The following is a 24,956-nucleotide window of genomic DNA, read 5'->3' as shown; positions in this document are numbered from 1 at the left end:
CTTTGCATAGGGGCGAGTCTTGGGGCGAGACGAGAATCACCACAGCTGTTCTCGATAGTGAGCAGGTGTTCTGACATGAACGTTCAGCAAAATATCTGTATTGTGCGATGTATGAGGCACGTATCTGGTACTACAACCTACAGGGAAAGAATGTTAGACAGAGCACCTGTCTTGTGTCCCATACCCAATTTCCAGCAATCGTCTTACCCCATAGCCTCCACGCACTCCCCGGAGTTTACCCCAGTGTACTATATGTTGTTGGTCTCTTGTTCGGTATTACTCGTACTGGATCAGCGGGTCGTGAAACAAGCAGGTGACTAGGAGAAATGCCGAGCCGCTTGGCTGAAGTAAGGAGTGTCTTGGGGGGAAGGTTGTGTGTAGCTTAGGCGGCTTGGCCCCAGGTGCGGGATCGACGGGACGTTGTTGTGTGACGGTGGGTGATGGGTGAGATGGGATTGGTGCGGTAGAGAAGGGGGGAAGGAGGGATAGAGTGTCTGGTGATGTGGAATGATAGTATGATGTGAACGGCCAGGTCTAGAGGTGTGCAGACATACTGTAGTGCTGTTGATATACTTCTTCACCCATTACGGATCAAGGGTCTTGTTCGCAGCAAAGCAACATCCCAGTCTGTCACTGCTAGCTCTTCGCATGTCGAGACGAGTAACCCAGCTTCTAACGTTTTAGCCAGTTTGAAACCACACTGCACACTTCAGGCAAGTATGGCGCAAGCAAGCAACATTAGTACGCGCGCCGCTGCCGAGTCAAACTAGCAAATGAGGGGTAGTCCCAAACTACATCGCTCGTACTTTCCACATTCCAACACGTGGTGCTGGTGGAGGAGAGCGCCGATGTATGTGTGTTTACGACGCTGCTGATATCACGCGCATATGATGAGGATCGGTTGTTCGGGAATGGGAAGGGAGGAACTACGTCATATCGCGATGCAGAGACAAGGATTAGATGTAAGAGGACGGCAGACAGCTGTTCAGGCCTGACCGCAAGTAGCAAGCCGTGCCGGCTACCGGGTAATACCCAAGCTGCGTACTGTACACTGCGTAAGTTGTGTGGGGTACCTTTTCCTCCTACACAGCCGTAGCAGATACGTATGGGAGGAGTACGAAGCAACAGGACGCTGGTATTGGCGCGAAAACCACGCGTGGGGGTTGTTAAGCAGGAGCGTCACGCGTCATGGGGTACGGGTGCCTTCCCCGCGAATACAATGTCGGCGATTGGGACAGGCTCGTTTGGAGCCGGCTGAGGCGCTTGCTGGCGAAATGTTATACTGCGTCTCAGCGAACGGAACCCCAGACGTGAGATGGACCCTCTTGCTGGGCACTGCACGACAAGTATCGTGCAGCTGCAGATTGGCGGCAGAGCACGGTGGGTTAAACCGGTATCCCGTTCTTGAGGCTTGAATGGAGTCAGATGATGGACTACTTTCTACAGTGTAGACGCGTCCTCTTTGGACTAAGGTGAGGCGCGGGTGTAGGAGAAGCGGTCAAGTAGCGGTGTGGAGGTGGCAGAAAGAGATGAAGCTGCCATGTGGAGCTGAGAGAAGGGAGAAGGAAGGAGATATCGAGACATGGCGAGGAATGAGGCATTTGAGGAAAATGGTATCAAGCCGCCGTGCTTGGGGTTGAGCAGAGGGCGTGCATGTGGTCGTGTTGATGCATGCGACGTCGGACAGATGGTACAAAAGAAGGTGTGAGGGCTGGCTAGCGGGGCGTTGTCGGCGGCGTCGCGTTGATCAGGGTCCTGCTTCCGAAGCTTGCGGAATTCAGCATGGCATGGGCTGCGCTGCTCGATTGCGTCTTGCATCGGCTGTGCTGGAAGGATGAAACCTGCTTTGGCATACTCCCAGGTGCTGGAGTATTCTAGTCGCAGATGTCATCTCCGCACTGACAAGGGGAGGAAGTCAATAATCAACAACAAAGGCGATAACAAAGCAATACAACAGCCGCAACAAAGTTCATTGATTGTTGATGAGTGAGGGTGACTGCGCGCAGAGATTGCCGAATCTGACGGCCAAAGGGCTCGTGTCACGGAAGGGCAGGTGTGGCAGCGTGAGCAGGTGCATTGCTAGACCAGTGCACAATTGACAAAGGCCATGCGTGGCATTGGCTGCGCGGGCGTGGGCGCGAATTAAAATGCCGGCTACCCACTGTTTGTGCTTTGCAGACCAGATGGTGCCGAGCCGCCAGAGCGCATATCAAATTCCTCGCTCCCTCTCTCCTACCACCAGTCCCACCTGCGTTGCGCCACTACTGTTGCAGTCTGAAGTCGCCTGACAGCACAGCTTGGCTCTCGATCTGCACCGTCCCTAGCACCGCTCACTCACGCACTTGTCAACGGGCCCTCTGCTAGCCTGCGGCCCGTCGCCACACGTCGCTGTCGCTGTGGGAACTCGACCTCATCCTCTCCAGGTACCCCTTCCCACTCGACACTGCCCGACGCTTGTCGCTTCTGACACGTCTTCGAGCCCGCTTCTAGTTCCACCCAAGGCTCCTCACACACAGCTCCACCATGTTTCTGTCCATATTATAACACTTCGCCTCACTGGGGCCCCACTCTCCCACACACCCATCCATACCGCCCAGCAGTAATCCGCCGAACCGCCTCTAATTGCATTGCACTCGACACGATCGACATAGCACGCCTCCTGCTCTAACGAGGGTCCAGGAACGCTGCGCCAGGTGCACTGCGCCAAAAAGAAACCGTGAAACGCCTCACCCGCTTGCATCACGACCACACAACTTCACTATTACGGCATCACTTCGAAATATTATTCGCACTCAGCAATTGGATCTGATACACGACCTTGCACCGACCCCACGCACGTTCCTCGATCGATACACCACCGACTACAGAACACATGGCGAACGAGCAGGATTACTTTGCTAGACAGGGCGCGTTGCAAGTAAACACACAGCAGAACATGTCGAATACATGTCCGCCAGATATGACAGCAGAGGAGGAGGCGGTCGGCGACCTAGACGAACCCCCTGAACCTCGCGCGCAACGCCCTGCGCCCCTGGTGCTCCAGCATTCCTCCTCCACATCCTTCACCAAATCGAAACCCGTCATCGATCGCAAAGCATCGCTCCTTACCTCGGCGCTCAAGTCGGGCTCGAACGCGAGCTCGCCTGTTGAGGAACACTCGGATGCGAGCCCCGTCCGCGGCATGTCGTGCGTCTCGACATGGAGTAACAACAGCGGCACCGCAGATCTCACTAGCGATGGAGGCTTCACGAGCCCTGGCACACGGCCCTGCACGCCGAGCCCGCCACTTCCTTCGGCAGCGTTCCACAGCATGCTGCCCACGTTCAACAACAAGCCGTTGGAGCTACCCATCTCCGTGGTCTCACACGACGACGAGAACATCACCCCAGTACCACCCAAGACCGCGCCCGCTCAGAGCACCGAGCAGAGCATCGAGGCTGTTCTGGGAAGGAAGAGGCGCATCATGTTTGCGTGCGGGTCCAAGGAGGACAAGAAGCCAGCAGAGGCACCTGCGAAGCCCGCGCCTGCTCCTGCTCCTCAGGCCGAAGAACCCCCCAAGCGCGTCTGCACCATCAAGTTCGCGTGCCCGTCCAAGCCATCTACAGAAGCAGCGCCGAAACCCCGCCGCATGGCCAGCCCCGCACCGCCACCACGCCGGATACCCTCGTCTCCCAAGCCAACCACCAAAGTCCATCGCGACTCCGATTCTACTGTCCGCAACAATTCCCCCGTGAGCGTGCGTAAAGTCCGCCCGGTTGACCACACGCGGCGCTTGAGTTCCAACTCCGACCTTGCCCGCTGTGAAGCATACCGGTTCCACGAGTTTGCTAGCTCAGAAGAGGAGGTCGAAGAGTGGACTCAAGAAGTTACCTGCCATCGAAGCCGGCTTACGGTCCAGGATACGCTCAAGATTGAGAACAACCTGCGTAAGCTAGGCGAGGAGGTTGCTGAAGAGGAAGCCATCGATGAAGAGGACGAGGACGACGATGAGGACAACGTCGAAATGGATGACGACGATGACGATCTGTTAGACGAGGATGAAGACGATGCCGCGTACAGCGACGCGACTGACGAGGGTTTCCAGACTGATGATGAGAACGGATTTGCCGTCTCAGACGATGACAGCGATGCCGGGTCTGACTACGACTGGTGGGCGCCTGGAGCATCAACTGCAGCGACATCTGTAGAGCATCTGGAACAGCTTCGACTGAAGACTCACCGAACCGTCTCTGAATCATCGATCGGGTCTTTGGAAAGCCGCGAAGGTCTCAAGATCATGGACAAGCCTTCCAAGCGCAGAAAGTCATCGAAGCCGGTCAACATCCGCGTTCCCACCCCTGAGCTGCCTGACAGCACAGACTTCGTCTGCGGTACGCTTGATGAGGATAGGCCGGCTGAAGCTGCGTACATGTCGACACTTGAACGTCGACGTGCGGCCAAGCACAAGCCTACTCCACAGGACATCGACCCTACGTTCCCGACATCGGATCCCGAGCTACCTGATGATGATGAGGATGAGGTCTCAGAAGACGAGAAAGCTTCCGAGACTGATCATCTCATGATTCATGGCCGCATGGACCCCGTCAACATCGATGGACGAGGTCGCCGCAAAGAGGTTTCAAAGAAGCGATCTCCTCTGCCGTCACCGAAGCGCTTGCGATCACCTCCACCAGCGAAGCGTGCTGTGCACCGTTCTCCCCCACCACGCAAGCTGTTTGGAAACTCCCCCAAGCGCCACCATTCTCCTCCGCCTCCAATGCGCCTTAGGTCTCCACCACCTACACGTCGCGGCTCCGTCAACCCTGTGAACATGACCACACGTCAGCGCAGCGATACCTCCATCCGCTTCGCCGGCATCGCCGAGCGCCCTGCACCCACAGTCTCAGCCTCTGTCCCACGCACCCCCATCACCATGAGGAATCCATTCGACCTCGACGAGGACGAAGACGCCGACGGTTCCGACATGCCCATCCGCCGCGCCATCGACATCAAAGTCGGGCTCGAGAAGAAGAGGCAACGACGCAAGGAGAAGCTGTACCGCAAGCAACACCGCAAAGGTGCCAAAGAAAAGCGTCCCGCTCCTGGTCGCGGCGCAGAACGCATGCGCGAGATGGGCCTCGCGGTACACGCTCACAAAGGCAAGACAAATGCCTTTCAACCGTTTGGAATCCGCAAAGATGCGGATGAGGAGGACATGCACGTGCTGTCGGCATAAGCGGCAGACGTGTTGTACAGGTGAGGATCAGCGCCGCCGTATACATTCGGCATTTTTACATGTTCCCTGCAGTCTGTTGTAGGGCTTGTTGGTCGCTGATCCCACTTTCTCGTAGGGTTGCTATGGAAGCATCCAGCGATTTCAACTTCTTAGGCTCTTGTTTCTCCCTTCTTTGCCTACTTACCTTCTTTTTCGAGCTTCTTTCACTACTTCAGGCTTCTCATGTACATAGCCTTTTTATCCATATTTTTGCCCAATCGTCTTCAGTGTGGCTTCTTCACGTTACATGGTTTTAGTGTCTCTTTTGTTGGTCTCGACTATTGCATCTAGGTGTTTCGCGTAGCATTGATGGCCTCCTCGTAGGGTACAACGGGTTGAGCGCCGGTTTTGGGGAGTTTGTGAATGCATTGTATGGGATTCGAGGATCCTGTGATTGACTACTGTTCCGTGGATGTGGGTGAAATCTTTATCTGCCACGTTCGACTGCATGTCCATCACCATCACAAAAGCAAACGTCCTCACATCTGCCATGACTCTCGTGTGCTCCACCCATCATAGACAATATAGTTCGATGATGTAAGGTACTCCACACCGGCACTTGCATGCTTGCGCAGACATGCAACGGGTGACCCACTACCCACGAGCGTGACAACCATGGAACTGACCCACGACCCACAAACGCAGAAGAATTTAATGCCCGATGGATCAACACTTGCTTTGACGTCGGTTACATTTCAACTGCCGCGGGACGCTACGAACCAAGTATGTGTAGACATTGTATGCGCTATGTGAACACGTACGCGTCCTACAGTTTTAATTTGTATACTTGTATGGAGCTAAATAGGTGCATCTGCATGCGCTCGCAGTATAATGTAATGATGATACGAAGACTATTGCCCTCGTCAATAGTCTCGACAATGCACCTAGACACGTTTGAAGCAGGTGGCTTGAATGACATCAAGAAAATGCAGGTGGGTCGCGTGCGCCACCTAACTGGATTGGGCTGGCAGGTGCTAGAGGCCGCGCGTGCTTCAACAGTTCCAAGGTAAGCGCGCGCAGGGTCGCATCTCACGACGGATGCAGTGCGGTTGTGCAGGTATACTGTGATAGTTGCACCCTGAGTTGCACGGGGGGCCTGAAGTTGATAGACGAGGATCCTATGCTCGTATTCGCATCCTGCAGCGGGTGCAGCCGAATGCTTGACATGCGACGGACAACGCGTGGGGAAGGCGGGGCGCGTGTGATGGAGGTTATTTGTACAGTACTGTATGCAGTTATAGTCTATGTTCTTCTGGCTTTTGCATTCGAGGTTAGAGTATCTGCTTGCGAACAATCTGAAGACATAGTGTTGAGGTAACGACGAGGTGCATGTGAGGCGTCGGTACCTTCTCGCCCCTGTCATACGTACTACTGTAATGTACTAAGCGTTGACCGATCTAAATATCCCGCCGCGCACTGCACTCCGCAACGCCCTCACCGTATCTCCCATTGGGGGCAACCCGTCTTGTCCATCACCATGACAACTCCACCGTGAAGCGTCTATCGTCATTCCTCCCGCCGGCTGTCCCCATCGCCGCCCCTCTTCTTTTTCCACAACCGTCTTTGGAACCCTTCACCTCTGCCAGTCGCGTGCCGACCCTCGTTCCTCGTCGACGCCGTCATAGCGCTTCGCTTCCCTTTCACTTGTACATATTCATATTGGTAGTGTCGCCATCCATGTCGCCTCCAGCCACGCTCCGAAGCTCCCCAATTTCGATAATATAGACACGCGCGACCGACTTCGCTCGCGTGTCCACGCTACCCGCACCCCCCATCGTCGCTCCGGTTCACGTCGCCCGGATCCCACCAGCACCCATGCTCATGAAGAAGATGTGGATAGTGGAGGAGCGGAAGGACAAGACTGTATACCGTCGCCGCTGTCCGACTGGCGGAGAAGTCCTCTCCTTCTTCTTCGTCTCGGCCTGCGCCCTGCTCTTCCTCATCATCTGCACCATTCTCTACGGCACGCGCACACAGAACCCGTCCTTACCCCCGCTGGTCAAAGAGTACATGCCCGCCGGCCGCTGTTTGTGCGAGTTCAGTACGACTTTCTCCTGCGACACTTGTCTCGATTGCGCTGCAAATCAGGCTATTCTCACGACTAATGCGACCGAGTTGGAGGAACATGGACTGTGGACTTTTACGTATCCAAGGGATAAGAATAATTATGGGCTTGATGAAGCGCAGTGCGATAGCGCTTTTCCGGGGCAATACGAGGATATTGAACGTGCGGTTAAGGTGCGGAGTCGCTGGGGTAAGGTGACGCAGGCGGATCTCAATAGCTTCGAGCTTACGAAGGGGATGGTGAGGGCTATGGTTTACGATAGAGAGGTTTGTTGAGTCCTGGACAATTGGCAAGTGCTGAGCGCATGCTAACGTACAACAGCTCTACATCCTCGAGACTCACATGGTCGATAACGTCAACCGCCAAAAAGCCATTGCAACTCTCAGCGCCATATACCGCGCCATTCTCGCCGCCCCCTCAACCGCCGATATTCCAAACATCGAATTCGTCTTCTCCGTAGAGGACCTCCCTGCGCAACCCCACAAACCGATATGGTCCCTTACCCGCCGCGTCCAAGACCACAACCTCTGGTTAATACCCGACTTTGGGTTTTGGAGCTGGGACATGCCCGCGCTGGGTACACTGGACGAAGTCGCTCAAGAGGCGGTTCAAAGGGAAGCCGTCGAGTCGTGGGACCAAAAGATCGAGAAGCTAGTCTGGAGAGGCAAAATCACTTTCGCGCCTAAGCTGCGGAGAGCGCTCCTCGATGCAGCAAAAGGCAAGCCATGGAGCGACGTTGGCCAACTCAAATGGACGGATCCAAATTTCAAAGAGCAGTTTCTCGGGCCGGTGGACCAGTGTAACTACATGTTCATTGCTCACGCCGAAGGTATTATACCCCCAACCACTAACAGAGTTCTGCATACTAACAACCCCATGCAGGACGTTCCTACTCCGGCTCCCTCAAATACCGCCAACTCTGCCGCTCAGTAATCGTCTCACACAAACTCCAATGGATACAACACCACCACTACCTCTTCCGCTCCAACGGCTCCAACCAGAACTTCGTCGAGGTCGAACGCGACTTTTCCGATCTAGCATCCGCCATGGAAGACCTGCTCGATCACCCTGAAAAGGCGAAGCGCATAGCGGATAACTCGGTGCAGGTATTCAGGGAAAGATATCTGACGCAAGCGGCGGAAGCGTGTTACTGGCGGAAGCTCATGAAGAGGTGGAGGGATGTTGTCGATTGGGAACCGGTGTTGTTTGCTGGGAGTGGGGAGGATGGGATAGCGAAAGAGAGGAATAGGGTGAAGAGGAGGGGGGTAAGGTATGAGACGTTCATGTAAGTGGCTTCGGACTCGAGTAAAAAGTGAAAGATTCAGTTAGCTAACAAACACCTGGCAGGCTTTACGAACCCAAAATCCAACTTTCGTACCCGGAATCGGCGCATTGAAGCTTGAGTCTCAGACTCGCTCGCATACTTATATAGCAGCTGACCTTGTTTGGCCGGTGTTGCATCTTCTGGAGTATAGGCGGGATAGCTATTTGAGAGCGTTTATACCCCCTTTCGCGTTTGCGAATCTTGTTTACTAGTTTGGCCGATGGGGGTTTTAGAAGAGGGAAGTAAAAGCGATGTTAACTGGTTACGATACTATGTAGAGTAATGCGTAATATAGCATTGATTCAAACATAACTAGTTCACATGCATGAGATCTGAACTTATCGGCGTGTATCTTATGTGATAGTCTTATGACGTGATACACACGGCTACAGTACCGTTTCAGAGCTGTTGAATCTGCGACACATGGTAAAAGACATCTCACACTTGAAATGAGTACAGACACGTGAAAGAGCGAGTCGTATACATGTAACGTTTTGCTATTGATACAAAATCTCGTAAACCTTCAATGCTATTCCCAGACCACCCGTATATATTCCCCGCTTGGCTGTTCCAACGATCCTGACTGTCCCCCAGCCATCGTGTGTGTGGTATTGGCCCGTGTCTCCCAACAGTCCCCGTGATGATGATGATATTGGGTTTACGCCTATATGTAACCTCCCAGGGGGCATTCCGAACAGTCCCCGTGAAGGTGGACGAATGCAGGATAGCGCGATGCAGAGTGCAGGAGCATGTGTATGGAGACATATGATAAAGCCTCTTGGATAGTCCGAGAGTGGTACTGCGCTGTGTTGGCCTCTCCAGAGACGAAAGTAGAGGCCAGAAAGGGCAGTGCGGATGATGATGTTCCAGGGATACGCCTATCCGGAACGATGGCCGATAGTAGGTGTGGGTGAGTAGCAAGGAGCTCGGTCGAGCGTTTCTCGGCCGTAGTCTTGCTTCTGGTAGAGGATGTGAGTACTGAAAGTAGACCGCTTCGAAGAAATCCCGTAATGAACATCTCGCCGTGGTCTTGTGATCAGACCGGATAGTCAATCGCGTCGACTACGCTCAAGAGTAGTCTGTGGGTATCCTTTTCGTCTCGGCCTCGACCTCCGCAGTCAGGGCCTTGACCTCAGCCGTCAGGGCGTCGAACTCGGCTCTTAGAGCCTTTTCGTCGCCCTCCAGCATGATAGCTCCGGTCCTCGAAAAGAACCTGCGTGTCATGTCAGTACAATCATCTCTCTGCAAGCAGAAACAGTCAGCAACCCACCTCATCCACACCCACTCCCCCGCAACCCAAACCATCGTAGCCAACATAAACAGCCCCAGCACCGTCCCCACATAATGCACCTCCTGCTCCACGCCTCCCCTCCCTCTCCCACTCACCCCGTCAACCTCTTGTCCAAACCCACAAACAACCCTATTCTCACTCGTCACCCCGCTGCTCGGATCCAGGGGACTAACTTCCCCTCCCTCATGCATGCTCTGCAGCAGATTGAGCGGGAGGGGCTTGGGAATGGCGAGTAAGGTGTCCATGGTGGTTTGGCTGGCGAATTGGATGGGGAGCGCGTTGGTGATGGAGAGAGAGAAGGCGGCTTCCCAGTCTAGGGTTAGGAGCTCTTGGTAGGAACATGGGGTTGGGGTGCGGCTGGTGGAGAAGGTGAGGCAGCGGCATTGGAGGTCTTCTAGTTGGGGTGTAAGCTGAGGCTGTGTTGGTGCGGCAAGAGATACGCTGGTGAGGGCCATGATGGTGAGGAGGAGGGGGATTCGTCGGTTGGACGGCATGGTTGTTGTAGTGGTGTGTTTGGTAGGTTGGATTGCTGTTGCGGTTGAAATCGCAGGCGTTGAATTTGGGCGAAAGGAGGAAACCCAACGACTCTGGATTCGCAGCGGCGGAGCGGAGAACCTCACGATATAGAGTCAACCTGCTGCTTTGGGTTGGAGGTAATATGGTCCAAGAGCTATGCGCTACGATCTAGACCCTCGTTAGCGCAGCCCTCACTCTCGTATATCTGCTCCTCTTGATTAAGCGAACAGAACACACCCTCAATCATCAACTCACCAATGAAATATCTGCGTACCTTGAAGTAACAATCGTCGTGAGCCACATGTGCAGTCGAGGGAGGCGACAGAAGTGGCTTATGAACCCGTTCGAAACAAGCGTGGGTATGAGCGTTGGAACCAGGCATGTATGCGCAAGCTTGCATTCACCCTCGCGTGGCGCTAAACCTCGGTAACTTAACTGGGGGGGGCCCAGATGTGAGTGAATTCCACACACACGAGCTCGGAACCCTTGTAGCGATCCTGACTTTTCCCAGGCACATAATCAAGTCTCACACGACAGATTTCACGCTGCATGAGCGGCCGCCGGAACGGTGGTCATCCTATACGCCGGCTCCGGCGAGCCAATAGTTCCGATAGTCACATTTCCAGCTTCAAGACCGTCGCCAGAAGGAACACCGGTACGGTGTCGTCGCACGCGCTATTGTTCCACTCGTTTCGTGAGAGGAGGATAGTGCCGGTGATAATTGCCTAGCTCAGCCACACGTTTCTGTGCACGTTGCGAGGGAGGTAGGCGGATTGGTCCCTGATCGACTGGTTTGCGGCTGGGTTGGGGTTAGTGCGTACGCTCGACGCGTCTGTGCTTGTGGCTTGAATCGACGCGCTGGCGTCAAAAAGGGCTGATGATGCGCGAAACAAATCTGGAAGGTTACGAGAGTGGTTTGGGGGGATCCTGGGGATCGTGCTACAGTGTCAAAGCCGGGATTAGCTCGCTGAGTGTGCCGTGTCGTGAGATGTTGCCTGATGTCTTCCTCGGGGGAGATTGTTTGCTGCGTGCAACCGATGCCACGAAAGCAAAGTGGTGCAGGTATGCCCATGTATGCAAGCTAAGCAGCAAATCGCCTGATCAAAAAGTCCCATCTCCAAGCTGATAGGAGCAACGACTCCCCGATCGTCACCAGCCATGATACCAAGCTTTCCTAGACACCTGTCAAAACGATACCAAGCATTCTCAAAAAAGCTTATCCCTCCACAAACCCTGACGCGCAAGCCACGATATTCCCGGCTCTCAGACCATCAGGCCCTTCAAAATGCCTCACCCCCCTTCCCTGTCCGGACGCAACGTGCCTCCCGAAAGCCTAATCAGTTTCGAAACCGACCCTACCTACCTATCACAGCCCCCGCAGCGTATATCGGACCATTTAGACCTGCGTCCATAACACCGCGGACCGGCGTAGACTCCGAAAGTCCAGTTCGCGAATAATTACAATTCTGGGTGAGTGCGTTTGGGAACACGAGATGGCTAGCGGGCAAGCGCCGATCGTGGTGCTGGGTTAGTGGCTGAGGTGACGACGCAAAAAGAGGCGCAGGTTTGTGGTTCATTTCTTGACCAAGTCGGTGTGTTAGGCGTGCTGGAAAGGGCCGTTGGGTAACCGGATGGGGAGCTTGGTAATTCGTTGGGTTGGGGTGTGAGATAGCGTGGATGATTTAGTACCAACGATCTTTTTAACATACGGTGCATACGGTGCATACGACTCAAACATGGCAACGTGGAAAAGAACTGCAAGTCTACCGCAAACTGCCTCACAAAGCACGCCACTAGCCGTTGAGTAGGTCCTTTCTTCTCTTCCTTCCCGTCCTCTCATACCCACAACAGGATCATCACTACCGCCCAATCCTCCCTACCATCACGTCGACAAACCTCTCATATTCCCTCTACTGAATCAACAACGAGCCCCAAACCCAGGGCCTAAAGCTAGTGCCGTGACATACATTACCGCGTATAGCATATCTACCGTAGAAGGAGCGAATTCGGCGGTATTTCTCCAGGGTGATCAGCGCGAGGTTTCGTGGGAGATGTGGCTGTTTCCAAGCGATCGTGGACGAGGGGTAGGCTTTGTAATGGGTTTTACCGGTGGGTCGTCGTGTCCTCTCGGCCAGGGAGAGGCAGGTTGATGGCATGAGGACGAATCGGTATATGGAGAGTGGGAGCAGGCACGCTGAATGCGCGTATGAATGTGAAGATTCCTGTTACGACTATGAGTGGGGGAGGTACTGATGGGAATACTGGGGAGCTTGTGTGATGCGCAGGGGGGTTTAAGGGGTTAGCTAGGTGGTAACGATATTTTTGTCGAATTGCCTTCATCTAAACACACATAATATAATCAGAGTAACAGCGTTATTGTTGCTCTTTCATGACCTCTCCACTGGTCGCAACAATGCTACCACAGGTGGATTACGTAGGAAATTCTGTCAGCCTGTATGCTCTCGTAGCTTTCGACGCGGGACTCTTGACAAGAGATCGTGCGATCGTGACCAACGACGCACAACGTTGAATACAGTACATCCCACTGAAATCGCGCTGCACCCACTCGAACATAAGCGCCAACTTGCAAATCATACCTTCGAAGTATGAGTCCCCAAACATGGGCGGCTGGGCCTTTCGAAACTGTGACAGGCATGAAGAATCCGTCCAGTTGGCCTTCATAAACAAAGTCTGGGTACAATATTCCGTTCACTAGTCGGGGACCCAGCTTGATCCTAGAAGTTCCCGTCTCGTCGATCAATGTGCTTAGTCTACACAGGTGACAGTTCACTTTCAAAACGGGCATGGCCCCCCAGGAGGCGTCGAGAACCGCGGAGAGATCAGTTGCTTCTCCTCGACCTTTGAAGTACCACCCATACGAAGGATTGGTCCTTTTCTTCGAGCCACTGACATCAGAGGTGGGATGGAGTGTCATCCAGCATGCGCCTATTACTTCCGCTATTACCATGCCATTTGGCGCGCGGATTGCGGTACAATTGACTGCGGAATTGATTGAAAGCCAGGACCAGGATGATCCAATGTAAGGCTCTTCTCCTGGCGGTGCATCCAATGTACGAGCTACTGGTACTCCAGGGGTTGTCGAAAACCATACCAATTCCCGGGGCAGATTCTGGGCCCACATGCCAACAACATAGCTCATGCCACTTAAATCTGCGAAATGCTTTGCGACACCTGCGATTGCAATCATTCTGTCGCTGCTGAAAGATAATTTGGTCTTCGAATACAAAGAGGAGATTTGGTACCAGTCGGCTACAAAGGACTCCATAGTAGTGATCCGGTACGAAGGTAAAGGCCTTGTAGTCGCCGTACAGACAGTTTCGCACCTGACACACTCTCGGCACTCCCAGAAAAGTTGCTGTCTTCCGAAATACAATATCCGGGGGGATAGTATTCTCTCTTGAACTACCCAGCCACGTTGGCAAAGCCGTGCTTGGTGAAGATCAATGTGAAAAGCGTCACGATCTTCTAGATCGAAATTCCAGTCGGAACCAAGACCGCTTTCGAAACGCATGGATATCGTCGTCGGCTCTACAAAGTTTTCTGCTCTCTCAAAAAAGAGTCCACCCGTACTGTCGTGCGCTCCTAGAGCAGCAATGTTGCAGTAAGTATTTTGGTAGACCTGATTCATGAGCGGCGCTTCCCTTTTCCAGTCCTCATCAGAACCTTGGATGATGCACAGACTGTCAATCCACAAGAAGCGGGTTCCTAGCCGTTGCGTGACTGATATAGCATCTCGAAAGGTCTTTGAAAGACTAGAGACTTCCAATCCAACATCAGTATATTCTTTGTACGTCTCTGGGGTCAAGAGCACTGGCGCTTTGCCTCCCCAACAGTGGCTCAATGTCAGATATCTCTCACGTCCTGGAATCTTCGCAGTTTCCACAATCTTGATGTGCTTGCCGCACGAATCAATCTCGATCAACCGTGTTGGCATCCAGGTTGGGTCCACGAGTACATTTTGACATTTGCCATGAGAAGTGACGCAGTCATCCAGCCACCGCAGAGCGGTTGACCAAGAATTCGGGTTATCTGTCCGTACCATATTCACATGAGCCTGCTTCTCATGTATGGCTGTGTCTGCACTTTGGTCTTCTTGAGGCGGCTGTTCATCTGTTTGGAGGTTACCTGGATCCAAGGTCAGAAGACATCATAACAAGGGATTTCGGCAACTCACCAGTCAAATGAAAGATTCGGAGCAGAGGAAGCTGCTCAACCCCTTTCTGCGCCTGTATAATCATAGGCCCCGATTCTGTGAGCTCTGTTCGAAAGCCCTGCTTGTCCAAGTTTGTATAAACCTGTCGCAAGGAGTGTTTAGACATGAAACGAAGGACTATCCGACAAGATTGCTCGCTATCTTTGATGAGGACGCTCGAACAGGTGGTAAGTGGATCTGTGTCTTGCGTCTCTGTGTCTACCCGAGTCATGTCCAGGCCTCCGGCTAGTATACTGCAGATTGGGCATTGATCAATGACCGCTTGCGCAAGTTTTTCCTTCGTAGTATGAGGTAGGTCGAATAGATATCTTCCGGGATAGGTTTTCATCGAGCTCGCGTGCTCATGATTCAAGACGAATACAGGGAAGATAACTCCCAAGCATGAGGGACAGAAGGCCTTGTTCAACGTGTACCGCAAAGATTCGCTCTGTGATGCGTGTGTCGATTCGATGGAGGGTTGAGTAGTGCTTGGCCCAACGTTCCACACTTTACTAGGCCCGACTGCTTCGAAGCCAAAAGGTTGGTCGTAGAAGTGGGAAGGTAGAGTAGTGCTGTCGTCTGTACTGAGGGGAGCAAAGCTGCCGACTCCTTTCAATGGTTGATCCGAAGTACATGCAAGTGTGCTGCCTTGCCGATAGTAGTCCCCTATATTGCCAATGAATTCTCCCATTCTTGAGGATAAATGCAGCGGGAGGATAATCAGAATTCGCGATATAGAAGAAGCCAAAGAGTCTGGATGTTATGTGCAGTTGCTCCGTTGATTTCATAGAGTAATACTGCTGCCTAAATGCCTCACTTGCAGGCCTTAGCGAGGTAGAACCCCGTGTCTGGTGAGCAACTTACCGATGACGTAGGTGTCATGTCGCGCGTTGTTCTCAAGGTAGAACTCCAAGATTTCGAGTGTCTTAGGCACTTCTAGCTAAGGCTGTAACCTACCTAGCTATATCGCAATATTCTCCACAGGATATGCAGGATATGCGCTAGCGCTACATGGCTTTAGTTTTACTGAATGTGGGGGAAGATGGGACGGATGGGTGTGGTCATGTGCTGTATTGGGTTGTATCGTGGATAGTACCTACCTACCTTCCTGTCTCTTCTTAGATTGACTGAAGAAAGGTAGATATGGAGATGTCAGTAGGTTAACAGTAATGATGAATAACGATTTACATAGACATACATGCGATAAAACCAGGTCTCCTTACTATCCCCCTCCGCCATGCACGGAATCTGCTTTCAACCCCTCCTCCTCGACAACATCGGCCTTCACATTCGCTTCTCCTTCTCCTCCTTCTTCCCGCACACCATCGCCCTCTCTTGCGTCTTCTTCTTTAGTTTTCTCTTCCTGCCCCTCCTCCAACTCCTCCACACACTCTTCCTCTTCATCACCCTCCTCAACCCTCTCCAACCACCTCTCAACCTTGCACCTTCATTTCTCCTTATCCTCTCCATACCCCGTGATACCGCCCAACAGGCCACCCACACCCTTTCCTACACCACCCAGCGTACTGCTTACGCCACCAATCACATCGCCCTTGCCGAGCTTACTAACGCCGTCGCCGACGCCGCTGGTGATGCCGCCAACAGCGTTGTTAGCACCTTTGCCCACGTTGCCGACGACGCCGCCGACGGGACCGCCGACAGTGTTGCCCAGGCCAGCGAGCCCGTCGCCGACGGTGTTGCCGACGCCTTTGCCTACGCCTGTTACTGTGTTGCCTGTGGGGGTGTTAGTAGGGCATTCAGACGTATATGATAAGCGCATATCGACGTAGTGAAGTAAGAGCATGAGAAAGGGAAAAGGGGAACATACCAACACCACTGCTCGCCCCAGCAACAGTCCCCTTCGCATCACCCCTACCAATCGCCCCCGTCGTCTTACTAACCGTGCCCTGCAGCCCCTTGGTCGCAGACCCAACAGTGTAATACGCATTATCCACCGCGCCCGTCGCCGTCTTACCCACATTGTCAGTTACATGCTTGACCGGCTTGCCCACACCACCCGGCAACTTATCAAGTCCCTTGCCCGCATATCCCGTCACGCCACCAACCGTGTTATTCACACCCGTAGTCACAGAATCGGTAACGGTGTTCAAACCACCCGTCGTCGTCCCAACAGTCTTATTCAGCGTGCCCGTAGCCGTGTTAACACTTTTACCCACGATACCCGGGTGTTTCTTCGCGGTAGCGATGGTAGACTGAGGAGTAGGTTGGCCTGGAGCGGGATGAGCTAGTATTACGTCAAGAGGGGTTGGGTAGGTACCGTCGATGTTTACTTTGGTGGGCGCTGTGCCGTCGGGGTTTACCTTGGTGGGTGTGCGCTTGACGGGGCTTGCTTTCGCTGCCGGGGTGGTCTTTGCAACGGGGGAAGATGTTGCGGCGGTGGTTGTCTTCTTCACGGGCGCCTTGCTGACTGCGCTTGCGGGCTGCGATTGCGCGGCACCGGTTGTGGGGTTCTTGCGTATGGGCAGCGGCTTCGTGGTGCCGAGGGGGGTGCGTTGGCGGGCGGGCTTGGAGGCTTCGCTGACGGGTGTTTTGCCTGCTGTGACGGGTGTTTTCTTCACGGGCGTTGTGGTAGAGGCGGGCTTGCTTGCTGAAGCAGCGGTTACCGGCTTCTTTACTGGGGTTGGGGATGCTGCTGGAGTCGCTTTCACAGGCGTGGTCTTTGCTGGGGTTGAAGCCGACGCGCCGGCTGTATTGAGCTTCCTCGGTACTCTCTTCGCTGGCGCAGCAGCTGATCCTGCGGTATCCGTAGCTGTCGCAACAGGCTTCTTCACAGGGGTGGCTTTAGTAGCCGACGTCGCTGTCTTTGCCGGAGTCGTAGAAGCCGGCTTCGTCGCGGTCGATCCAGCGACTTTGGAAATGTTTCCAATACTTGCTGGGCGCGCATTAGCCCCCGTCCTTTACATCATCTACCAACATACATTGCAGCGCAGCATTCTGCTGCTTGAGCTGATCTACGGCCGACATATCGAAATAACAACGTGCGCTTCAGGAAGTTGGTGCAGGAACGTCAAGGTATGGTAATGACAGCGAAAAGGGAGGACAGAGTCTGGTAGTCTATGGTCCTGTACCAAGAAACCGCGTTCTAGACATCTTGAACGCGGCTCCGTCATACGTCATGCACGCTCCTCATCCCTGCTGTTGTGGAGGTACGAAACGGCCCAGGCTTGTGGAGATTCCTGTTTTTCGGACACGGGACGATCGCCGTTGCATGGGTTGGACCCTGACGTTGTGAGATTCGGAGCAACACCAAACTCGCATCTGTCAAACCTGACATCTTTCAAACAGCGCGCGAAGTTAGTGAGAGATGACGGAAGAACGTGAGTAATCTTGGAAGGGTCGATGGCTAGCTGGTGTGGTGAACTATGCCCAGCCGCGTTGACCATCAAGGCCATGCATCAACACCACAAAAGCAAAAGCAACAACAAAAGCACAGTCAAGACAAAGATTGTTTGAACATTTCATCATTCATGAAAACTACCCAGAGGCAAGTCTACGTAAGATACATTTCGGGATATCCATTACTCGTGATGCATAAAGTACCACCACTCTAAGACGCCATCGAAGATTAAGCTTCGTGTACCATGCAAGTGAGGTGTAGAAAGTGAAAGAAAGCCATGACACATGAAAGGGATATCAGAGCGCCGACCAAACTTTTCAAAACCAGTCAAGACGGGCGATGCGCTTAGTCGACCTCCTCCATGGCGCTCTCGCCAGCCGCTGCGGGTGCCTCGGCGGCTTCGGTCTTCTCTTGCTCGGTCTCGACCTCCTCGTCGACGTTCAGGCCGAGGGAGACAAGCTTGTGGATGCGCTCAGCGTACTGGACGGGCTCGTCAATGGTGAAACCAGAGACAAGGAGCGAGGTCTCGAAGAGAAGCAGGGTGATGGACTTGACGGTGCGGTCATCCTCACCATCGGCCTCGACCTTGCGCTTCAACTCCTTGATGATAGCGGACTTGGGCGAGATCTCGAAAGTCTTCTTGGAAGACATGTACGAGCTCATGGAGGTGTCACGGAGAGCCTGGGCCTTCATGATACGCTCCATGTTGGCTGACCAACCGAACTGGCCGGTACGGATAGCGCAAGGTGAGCCGACAAGCTTGTGGGAGACGACAACCTTCTCGACCTTGTCACCGAGGACAGTCTTGAGGCTCTTGGCGAGACCCTCGAACTCCTTCTCCTCGGCCTCACGCTCCTTCTTCTCCTCCTCGGACTCCTCAAGCTCGAAGTCCTTGGTGATGTCGACGAGCTTCTTGCCGTCGAACTCCTTGAGCTGAGTCATGGCGTACTCGTCAATGGGGTCAACAAGGAAGAGAACCTCGAAGCCCTTGTCCTTGAGGGTGTCGAGGAAGGGCGACTTCTGGACAGCCTTGAGCGACTCGCCGGTGATGTAGTACATCTGCTTCTGGTGCTCGGGCATGCGGGTGACGTAGTCGGTAAGCGAGGTCTGCTCCTCACCAGACTTGGTGGAGTTGAAGCGGAGCAGCTTGGCGAGGGAAGCGCGGTTCTGCGAGTCCTCGTGGATACCGAGCTTGATGTTCTTGCCAAAGGCAGAGTAGAACTTGTCGAACTGCTCACGGTCCTCGGCGATCTCGTTGAAGAGCTCGAGGGTCTTCTTGACAATGTTCTTGCGGATGACCTTCATGATCTTGTTCTGCTGAAGGGTCTCACGAGACAGGTTGAGGGGAAGGTCCTCAGAGTCGACAACACCCTTGACGAAGCTGAGCCACTCGGGGATCAGGTCGGTAGCGTCGTCAGTGATGAAGACACGGCGGACGTAGAGCTTGATGTTGTTCTTGGTCTTCTTGGTCTCGAACAGGTCGAAGGGAGCGCGCTTGGGAACGAAGAGGATGGCGCGGAACTCGAGCTGACCCTCAACGGAGAAGTGCTTGACGGCAAGGTGGTCCTCCCAGTCGTTGGAGAGGGACTTGTAGAATGAGGCATACTCCTCAGTGGTGATGTCCTGAGGGTTGCGAGTCCAGATGGGCTTCTGCTTGTTGAGCTCCTCCTCCTCGATCTTGGACTCCTTGACCTTCTTGGTCTTCTTCTCCTTCTTCTCCTCGTCGTCGTCGACCTCCTCGACCTTGGGCTTGTTGTCGTCGCCCTCGGTGGTCTCCTCGGCGGCGTCCTCATCCTCGACCTCCTTCTCGGTCTCCTTCAGGACGTGAAGGTAGATGGGGTATGAGATGAACTCGGAGTGCTTCTTGACGACCTCCTTGATCTTGGACTCGTTGAGGTAGTCCATCTGCTCATCCTTGAGGTGGAGGATGATCTTGGTGCCGCGGCCGATCTGCTCGCCCTCGGTGTCCTCGGTGATCTTGAAGGTGCCACCGGCGCTAGACTCCCAGACGTACTGCTCGTCATCGTTGTTCTTGGAGACGACGGTGACGCGGTCGGCGACGAGGTATGCGGAGTAGAAACCAACACCGAATTGACCAATCATGGAGATGTCGGCACCGGCTGACAGCGCCTCCATGAACTGCTTTGTGCCTGAGCGGGCAATCGTACCCAGGTTGTTGATGAGGTCGGCCTTGGTCATACCGATACCGCTATCTTGGATGGTGAGGGTCTTGGCCTCCTTGTTGGGGATGATGTCGATGCGGAGATCCTTGCCGCTGTCGAGCTTGCTTGGGTCTGAGAGGGCTTCATATCGGATCTTGTCGAGGGCGTCGGAGGCGTTGGAGATGAGTTCTCGCAGGAAGATCTCCTTGTTTGAGTAGACGGTGTTGATGATGAGGCCGAGCAGCTGAGAGATCTCAGCCTGGAACTCGAAGGTCTCCCCAGACATGGTGGCGGTTGTGTGGGTGTTGAGCTGTGGGAGAAGAGTCAGCCCGGGCTCAATGGTACTAGGCTGAAGTGACAGGCGAGTGGGCGAGTGTGGGGAAGACGTACAGTTAGGCGGGGTAGTTCGGTTGCTGAGCTCTTCTAATGCGCGTGGGTAAGAGCAAGCAGAGCGACGTCGATGTCTGTGTAGTGGCAGTGGGAGAGAGCAATTCGATGAAGAAAAAGTAGTGGGAGGAGTCGAGTTTGGGGCTGATATAGTCTTTGGTGGAGCTCGAGAATCTTCTAGACAGAGCGGCAGAAACGCAGAGAAGGCCGCGGCTAAGCCAATCACGGTGGGGCGCGCCTTCCAATTGCGCCTCACCGCCAAACGCGCCTTCCCCAGCAACGCCTAGTAGCGAGGGGCAGAACAATCGCGACGTTGTCGATGCACTCACACGTTGCTTGTCCCGCCGGCGACACCGCATAATTTACTTCTAGAAACCTCGCTTCTATTATTATCGTCGTCTCGATAGAGAGCACAAGCTTCCCCGGCGGCCGTCGCAGCTTCCCCTCACGAGCGCGCGCAGAAGCTCAGAGCATCAGCCTCGCCTGGACAGTCTCGAGCACCTGGGCAGCCTTGTCCAGCCTTGCGCATTGCTAAACTTGCATAGCTGCCTACATACTCGCTCCGCCACAGCAATCGCTGCTGCTGCCTATCCCATCGACGTAGCAAACTGCAGCTCGTTTCGCCAAACATCACCATTGCCTTTGCCAGGTTTCGTCGCAAGCTCCGCGCGCTCACCTTCACCACCCGATACCGCCGCCTTTCACGACGCTCGAATAATAACGTTGGATGCGAGGTGGGAACTGTACGAAGGTAGGATGTAGCAATAACCAGGAGCGCCAAACATGGCTGGACTACAAGAGTGACATGATGTAAAGGTAGGTGCGGAGTCTATTGTCACAAGGACCCCAAGACCCTCAACTGCATTAGAGAACAAGGTAGGAGGGGTTCCCCCTAAATTACGAATACATACCGCCCATCAAAAAGGCTCCGTCTGCCAGAAATCCAAGTTCGTAGGCGCAACCTGACCCAAGAACGTCTCGTCAAACCCAAACCCATAAGAACCAATCAAATCATACATATTATACTCATTCCCCGCCGTCACATCCACACCCTCATCATTGCGCGCCGTAGCCGCTTTGACAGGATCAAATACATGCGTGGTAGCAGGCGAAGCAGCCGGAAAGCCTCCCTGGGTCACAGACCCCGACGGCGTACCCGCAACATCCAGCCGTTTCAACAGATCATTGATGCCCTGAACAATATGCGTAGTGATATGTTTCTCGTTCAGATTCTCCGCCACCTTCGCGAGAAAAGAAGAGGAGCGCCGCGATAAGGATAGGACTTGGTTAATGTTAAAGTTGAGACCTAGACCAACGGGTTCGGTTGCCCACTCTGGCGATTGCACTTGTGCCATGCCGCCCCAGGTCTTTGCCATTTTCAACAGGAAAGTAGCGCAGAAAGCGACCATGGTGTGCGTGAAGATGGGTACTGCTGTCATGGCCTTGCGCAGATCAGGCTCCTCGAAGATTAGGGTGAGGGTGCTGGTTGCGGCTGTAATGGCGATGTTGGCTGCTTCGCGGCGGTCGTAGGAGAGTGATTCCGATGTGGCTGCGCTGGGTGGTGGGAGAGCACGCAGCGCGAGGGAATTCAGTTGGAATCGGGCGAAGTGGTAGTATAGTACCACGCCTTTCGATGGGTAGGATCCGATGGATGGACTGTCAGCGGATCGGGCTTGCCACGCGAGTCGCCACTGCTCAATGGCGAAGTTGAAGAGGCGGAGCTGTTGGAAGTCGGGTTCCGTCAATGGTTGCTCTGGATCGCTGCCGTAGGCAATGTATGCTTCTGTCAGGATCTTGAACAAAGTGACTTGGGCTCCCAGTCTGATATCTCCTGGGGTCGTTTTGGGACTGTCGAGGAAATTCTCAATGTTTTTGATGGCAATGTCTTCGTGGACGATAGATGGTCGTCCATATGCGATGCTGAACTGCTTGTCGCAGACATACAACGCGTACCATAGACGCACGTTGTCGCGCTGGTCCTCATGCCCTCGCATCAGCTTCTGGTATGACATATGCAGATTCATCTCCACGGCGTTCCTCACAGCCAGGCCCGCCAATTTCCAGCTCAAATTCGAGAGATAGAAAGCAGCAAGAGCCAGCGCGCGGATATCATCCAGATTCTGAGGCCGAGCGAGAAAGGCACTGTAGACCAATGAAACGAAGATGTTGTAGCATTTCTGCAGTGCTTCATCTCGACCAGGCGTGTGTAGTGCGGAGATGGTGAGTACAGCCGCAGTGAGAAGAGTGGACTGGCGACGGACTGCATCCAGAGAGTCATACGGGAAAAGTACACCAGCCCAGAGATAAAGCCGAATGTCCTGCATATACCGTCTGAACAGATCCTCAGCTTCCGGTAACGACACAATGCCTTGAGCTATGAAGTCTTCCTCCACAGAGTTGGAATTGGGCTTCCATCGCACGCTACTCCGAAGGTTCCGGATCCGGGTGAGGTCGTATAAGCTCTTCATGGGCGCTGTCACCAAGCCAGACTCCTCTCCGGACTCGCGCTCCACAGAGGTATCTCTCGTCATGTCCATGGGCGGCGGAACAACGAATGTCGCATGTCCACTCTCCGACATGACGTTTGTCGGGCTGATGGTCATGGTGCGCCCTGCTGAGTGCGGCGGCGTATCTTGACTAACTGGACTATCCAAACCAGGGAGTTTGTTGTGCTGCAGCAGACGCTGCACCGCAGAGCGCAGCTGCGACAACTCGGCTGTCGCATTTGATTTCCAACTGAAGTACTTAGCGACGGTGAAGAGAGCACGTGTGATATGAACCTACGCCGCATCTTCATCCAAAAGCCGTTGATTCAAATTATAAGGAACGCATTCCGTCCCGCTGCGCAAACACTTTGCGCATTTTGCTTCATTGTCAACAGGCTCACATTTGATCTTGTGTCTTTTACACTCCGCACCTACAGCAACACATTGTAAGAAAAAAAAAGAGAAGCAATGATGAAGTGGGGCGCAGTCCATGAACTTACAAGCTCTAATCCTCGGCGTTCGTGGTGCAGGTCGGCGCCCATCCTCGTGCTCCGCATCCTCACTCGGACGCTTCAGTGGAGACATATCCAAGGGGCCATGGCCATCGGAGCTGCAAGAGATGGAAATAGTCGGAGATCTTTGCGATTTCACTTGCGGGCTTAGAACACCGTGCTTTCGTTGCCTCCGTGCTCGTGACGTGCTGAGATTATTTGGGAGGCTAGCCAGCCATCCTGAGCGGGATCTGGCGCTTTGCCGCATGCGGCGGCGGGGTGGGGTTGTCAGCTCGAGTCGAGCCGTGTGTGAACTGCGTGTTCCCCACCGGCTTGCATTGTTGCTATTAACCTCGCTTTCTACCTGGTATAAGAGCCGATGGATAAATCCGGAAAATTTCAGGGCTGTGGGGGTGCAGTTACTAGCACTCGTGATGAGGCGCACGTTTGTAGAAAGCGACGTAGACGTAGGTAGGGGTATCTTGAAGACGATTTCACAGTTTGACTCAGCTTTACCTAGATGATACACGCACGTCAACCAGGAAAAAAACTGAGCAGGTCTGTAGCCTATATCAATGTTCAGTCACCTGCTTTGCATGCTTCTATGTTAATGTAGGCTGCAGACCTGCTTAGTTTCTCTTCTTGTATGAGGTGCACGTATATCGTATCAACACTCTTTTTGCCATTGCCTATCTACAATGATCTCAACGGTGAGGTTCGAAGAAGCTGGTATTGATGGTATCATCAGCCTCGTCAACAGAATCCTAACCCATGTCACCACCACCAGAATCATCTTCGTCATCGTCGAAGAAGCCAACCATATGAGCGATACCATCAAGGTAATGCTGTGGCCCTTCCATTTGTAGCTGGAGGCGTACAGTTCTGTAAACTCTAAAACCGTTGTGGCCGGTTTGATAACGTTGGGGGTGATTAGAATCGGCATCGTCGGCTCCAGTTCTTACCATTTGCCCAAACGTGTCGCCATGTGGACCGGCAGGGGAAGGAGCTCGGACATATTCCATCGCTTGATCCAGTATGCCTGTACGGTTCACAGCTGCAATCATTATGTTCTCGGTGATACTCCTGGCCAACTCTACTTCTTCGCACGTGATGTGACCTACGGCCAGCCCTTCCCAAACATCCAAGTAGACGTTGATCGTGACTTCCGTGACTTCCTCACCAGGATCGGCTCCATATTCCTGCACCATCTCGATCGCATCATTGAGCAGATTGTTTACGATTGGACCGATCACCCTGACCTGGTGCGGAGTGAGCATCGAATTGAATGCCTCGTCTCGTGCGCGGGTGATGACAAGTCTATCATCAGCTGAAATAAATCTTAGGTAACCATACGTTTCATCCGCATACCTTGCATATGAGTGAGCGGTACCGTGTGCTTCCGTTTCGTC

General features: G+C 53.7%; 6 protein-coding genes across 6 annotated transcripts; 2 read left to right on the top strand and 4 right to left on the bottom strand.

Annotated features, from left to right (window-relative positions):
- Positions 1-2,872: 2,872 nt before the first annotated feature.
- J4E90_006862 (uncharacterized protein) lies at positions 2,873-5,215 on the top strand (the record flags this gene model as incomplete). The annotated part of the gene is made up of 1 exon (XM_051436404.1): positions 2,873-5,215. One exon carries the CDS (start codon positions 2,873-2,875, stop codon positions 5,213-5,215), a length of 2,343 nt encoding a protein of 780 aa, XP_051290198.1.
- A 1,854-nt stretch (positions 5,216-7,069) lies between these two features.
- Positions 7,070-8,715, top strand: J4E90_006861 (uncharacterized protein; the record flags this gene model as incomplete). The annotated part of the gene is made up of 4 exons (XM_051436403.1): positions 7,070-7,585; positions 7,641-8,148; positions 8,202-8,604; positions 8,667-8,715. 4 exons carry the CDS (start codon positions 7,070-7,072, stop codon positions 8,713-8,715), a joined length of 1,476 nt encoding a protein of 491 aa, XP_051290197.1.
- Positions 8,716-16,110: 7,395 nt separating this feature from the next.
- Positions 16,111-17,648, bottom strand: J4E90_006860 (uncharacterized protein; the record flags this gene model as incomplete). The annotated part of the gene is made up of 3 exons (XM_051436402.1): positions 16,111-16,397; positions 16,492-17,556; positions 17,603-17,648. 3 exons carry the CDS (start codon positions 17,646-17,648, stop codon positions 16,111-16,113), a joined length of 1,398 nt encoding a protein of 465 aa, XP_051290196.1.
- Positions 17,649-18,366: 718 nt separating this feature from the next.
- HSP90 (heat shock protein 90) lies at positions 18,367-20,469 on the bottom strand (the record flags this gene model as incomplete). Its single annotated transcript, XM_051436401.1, has 1 exon — positions 18,367-20,469. One exon carries the CDS (start codon positions 20,467-20,469, stop codon positions 18,367-18,369), a length of 2,103 nt encoding a protein of 700 aa, XP_051290195.1.
- Positions 20,470-21,487: 1,018 nt separating this feature from the next.
- Positions 21,488-23,173, bottom strand: J4E90_006858 (uncharacterized protein; the record flags this gene model as incomplete). Its single annotated transcript, XM_051436400.1, has 1 exon — positions 21,488-23,173. The coding sequence occupies one exon, from the start codon at positions 23,171-23,173 to the stop codon at positions 21,488-21,490; it is 1,686 nt and encodes a 561-aa protein (XP_051290194.1).
- Positions 23,174-24,311: 1,138 nt separating this feature from the next.
- Positions 24,312-24,922, bottom strand: J4E90_006857 (uncharacterized protein; the record flags this gene model as incomplete). Its single annotated transcript, XM_051436399.1, has 2 exons — positions 24,312-24,874; positions 24,916-24,922. 2 exons carry the CDS (start codon positions 24,920-24,922, stop codon positions 24,312-24,314), a joined length of 570 nt encoding a protein of 189 aa, XP_051290193.1.
- Positions 24,923-24,956: the final 34 nt, after the last annotated feature.

This window comes from Alternaria incomplexa, assembly GCF_024043165.1.
Source record: "Alternaria incomplexa strain BMP 0042 chromosome Unknown scaffold_9, whole genome shotgun sequence".
Taxonomy (NCBI): Eukaryota; Fungi; Ascomycota; class Dothideomycetes; order Pleosporales; family Pleosporaceae; genus Alternaria; species Alternaria incomplexa.
Note: the sequence above shows the minus strand (reverse complement) of the source record. Positions and strands in the feature narration are given on the sequence as shown.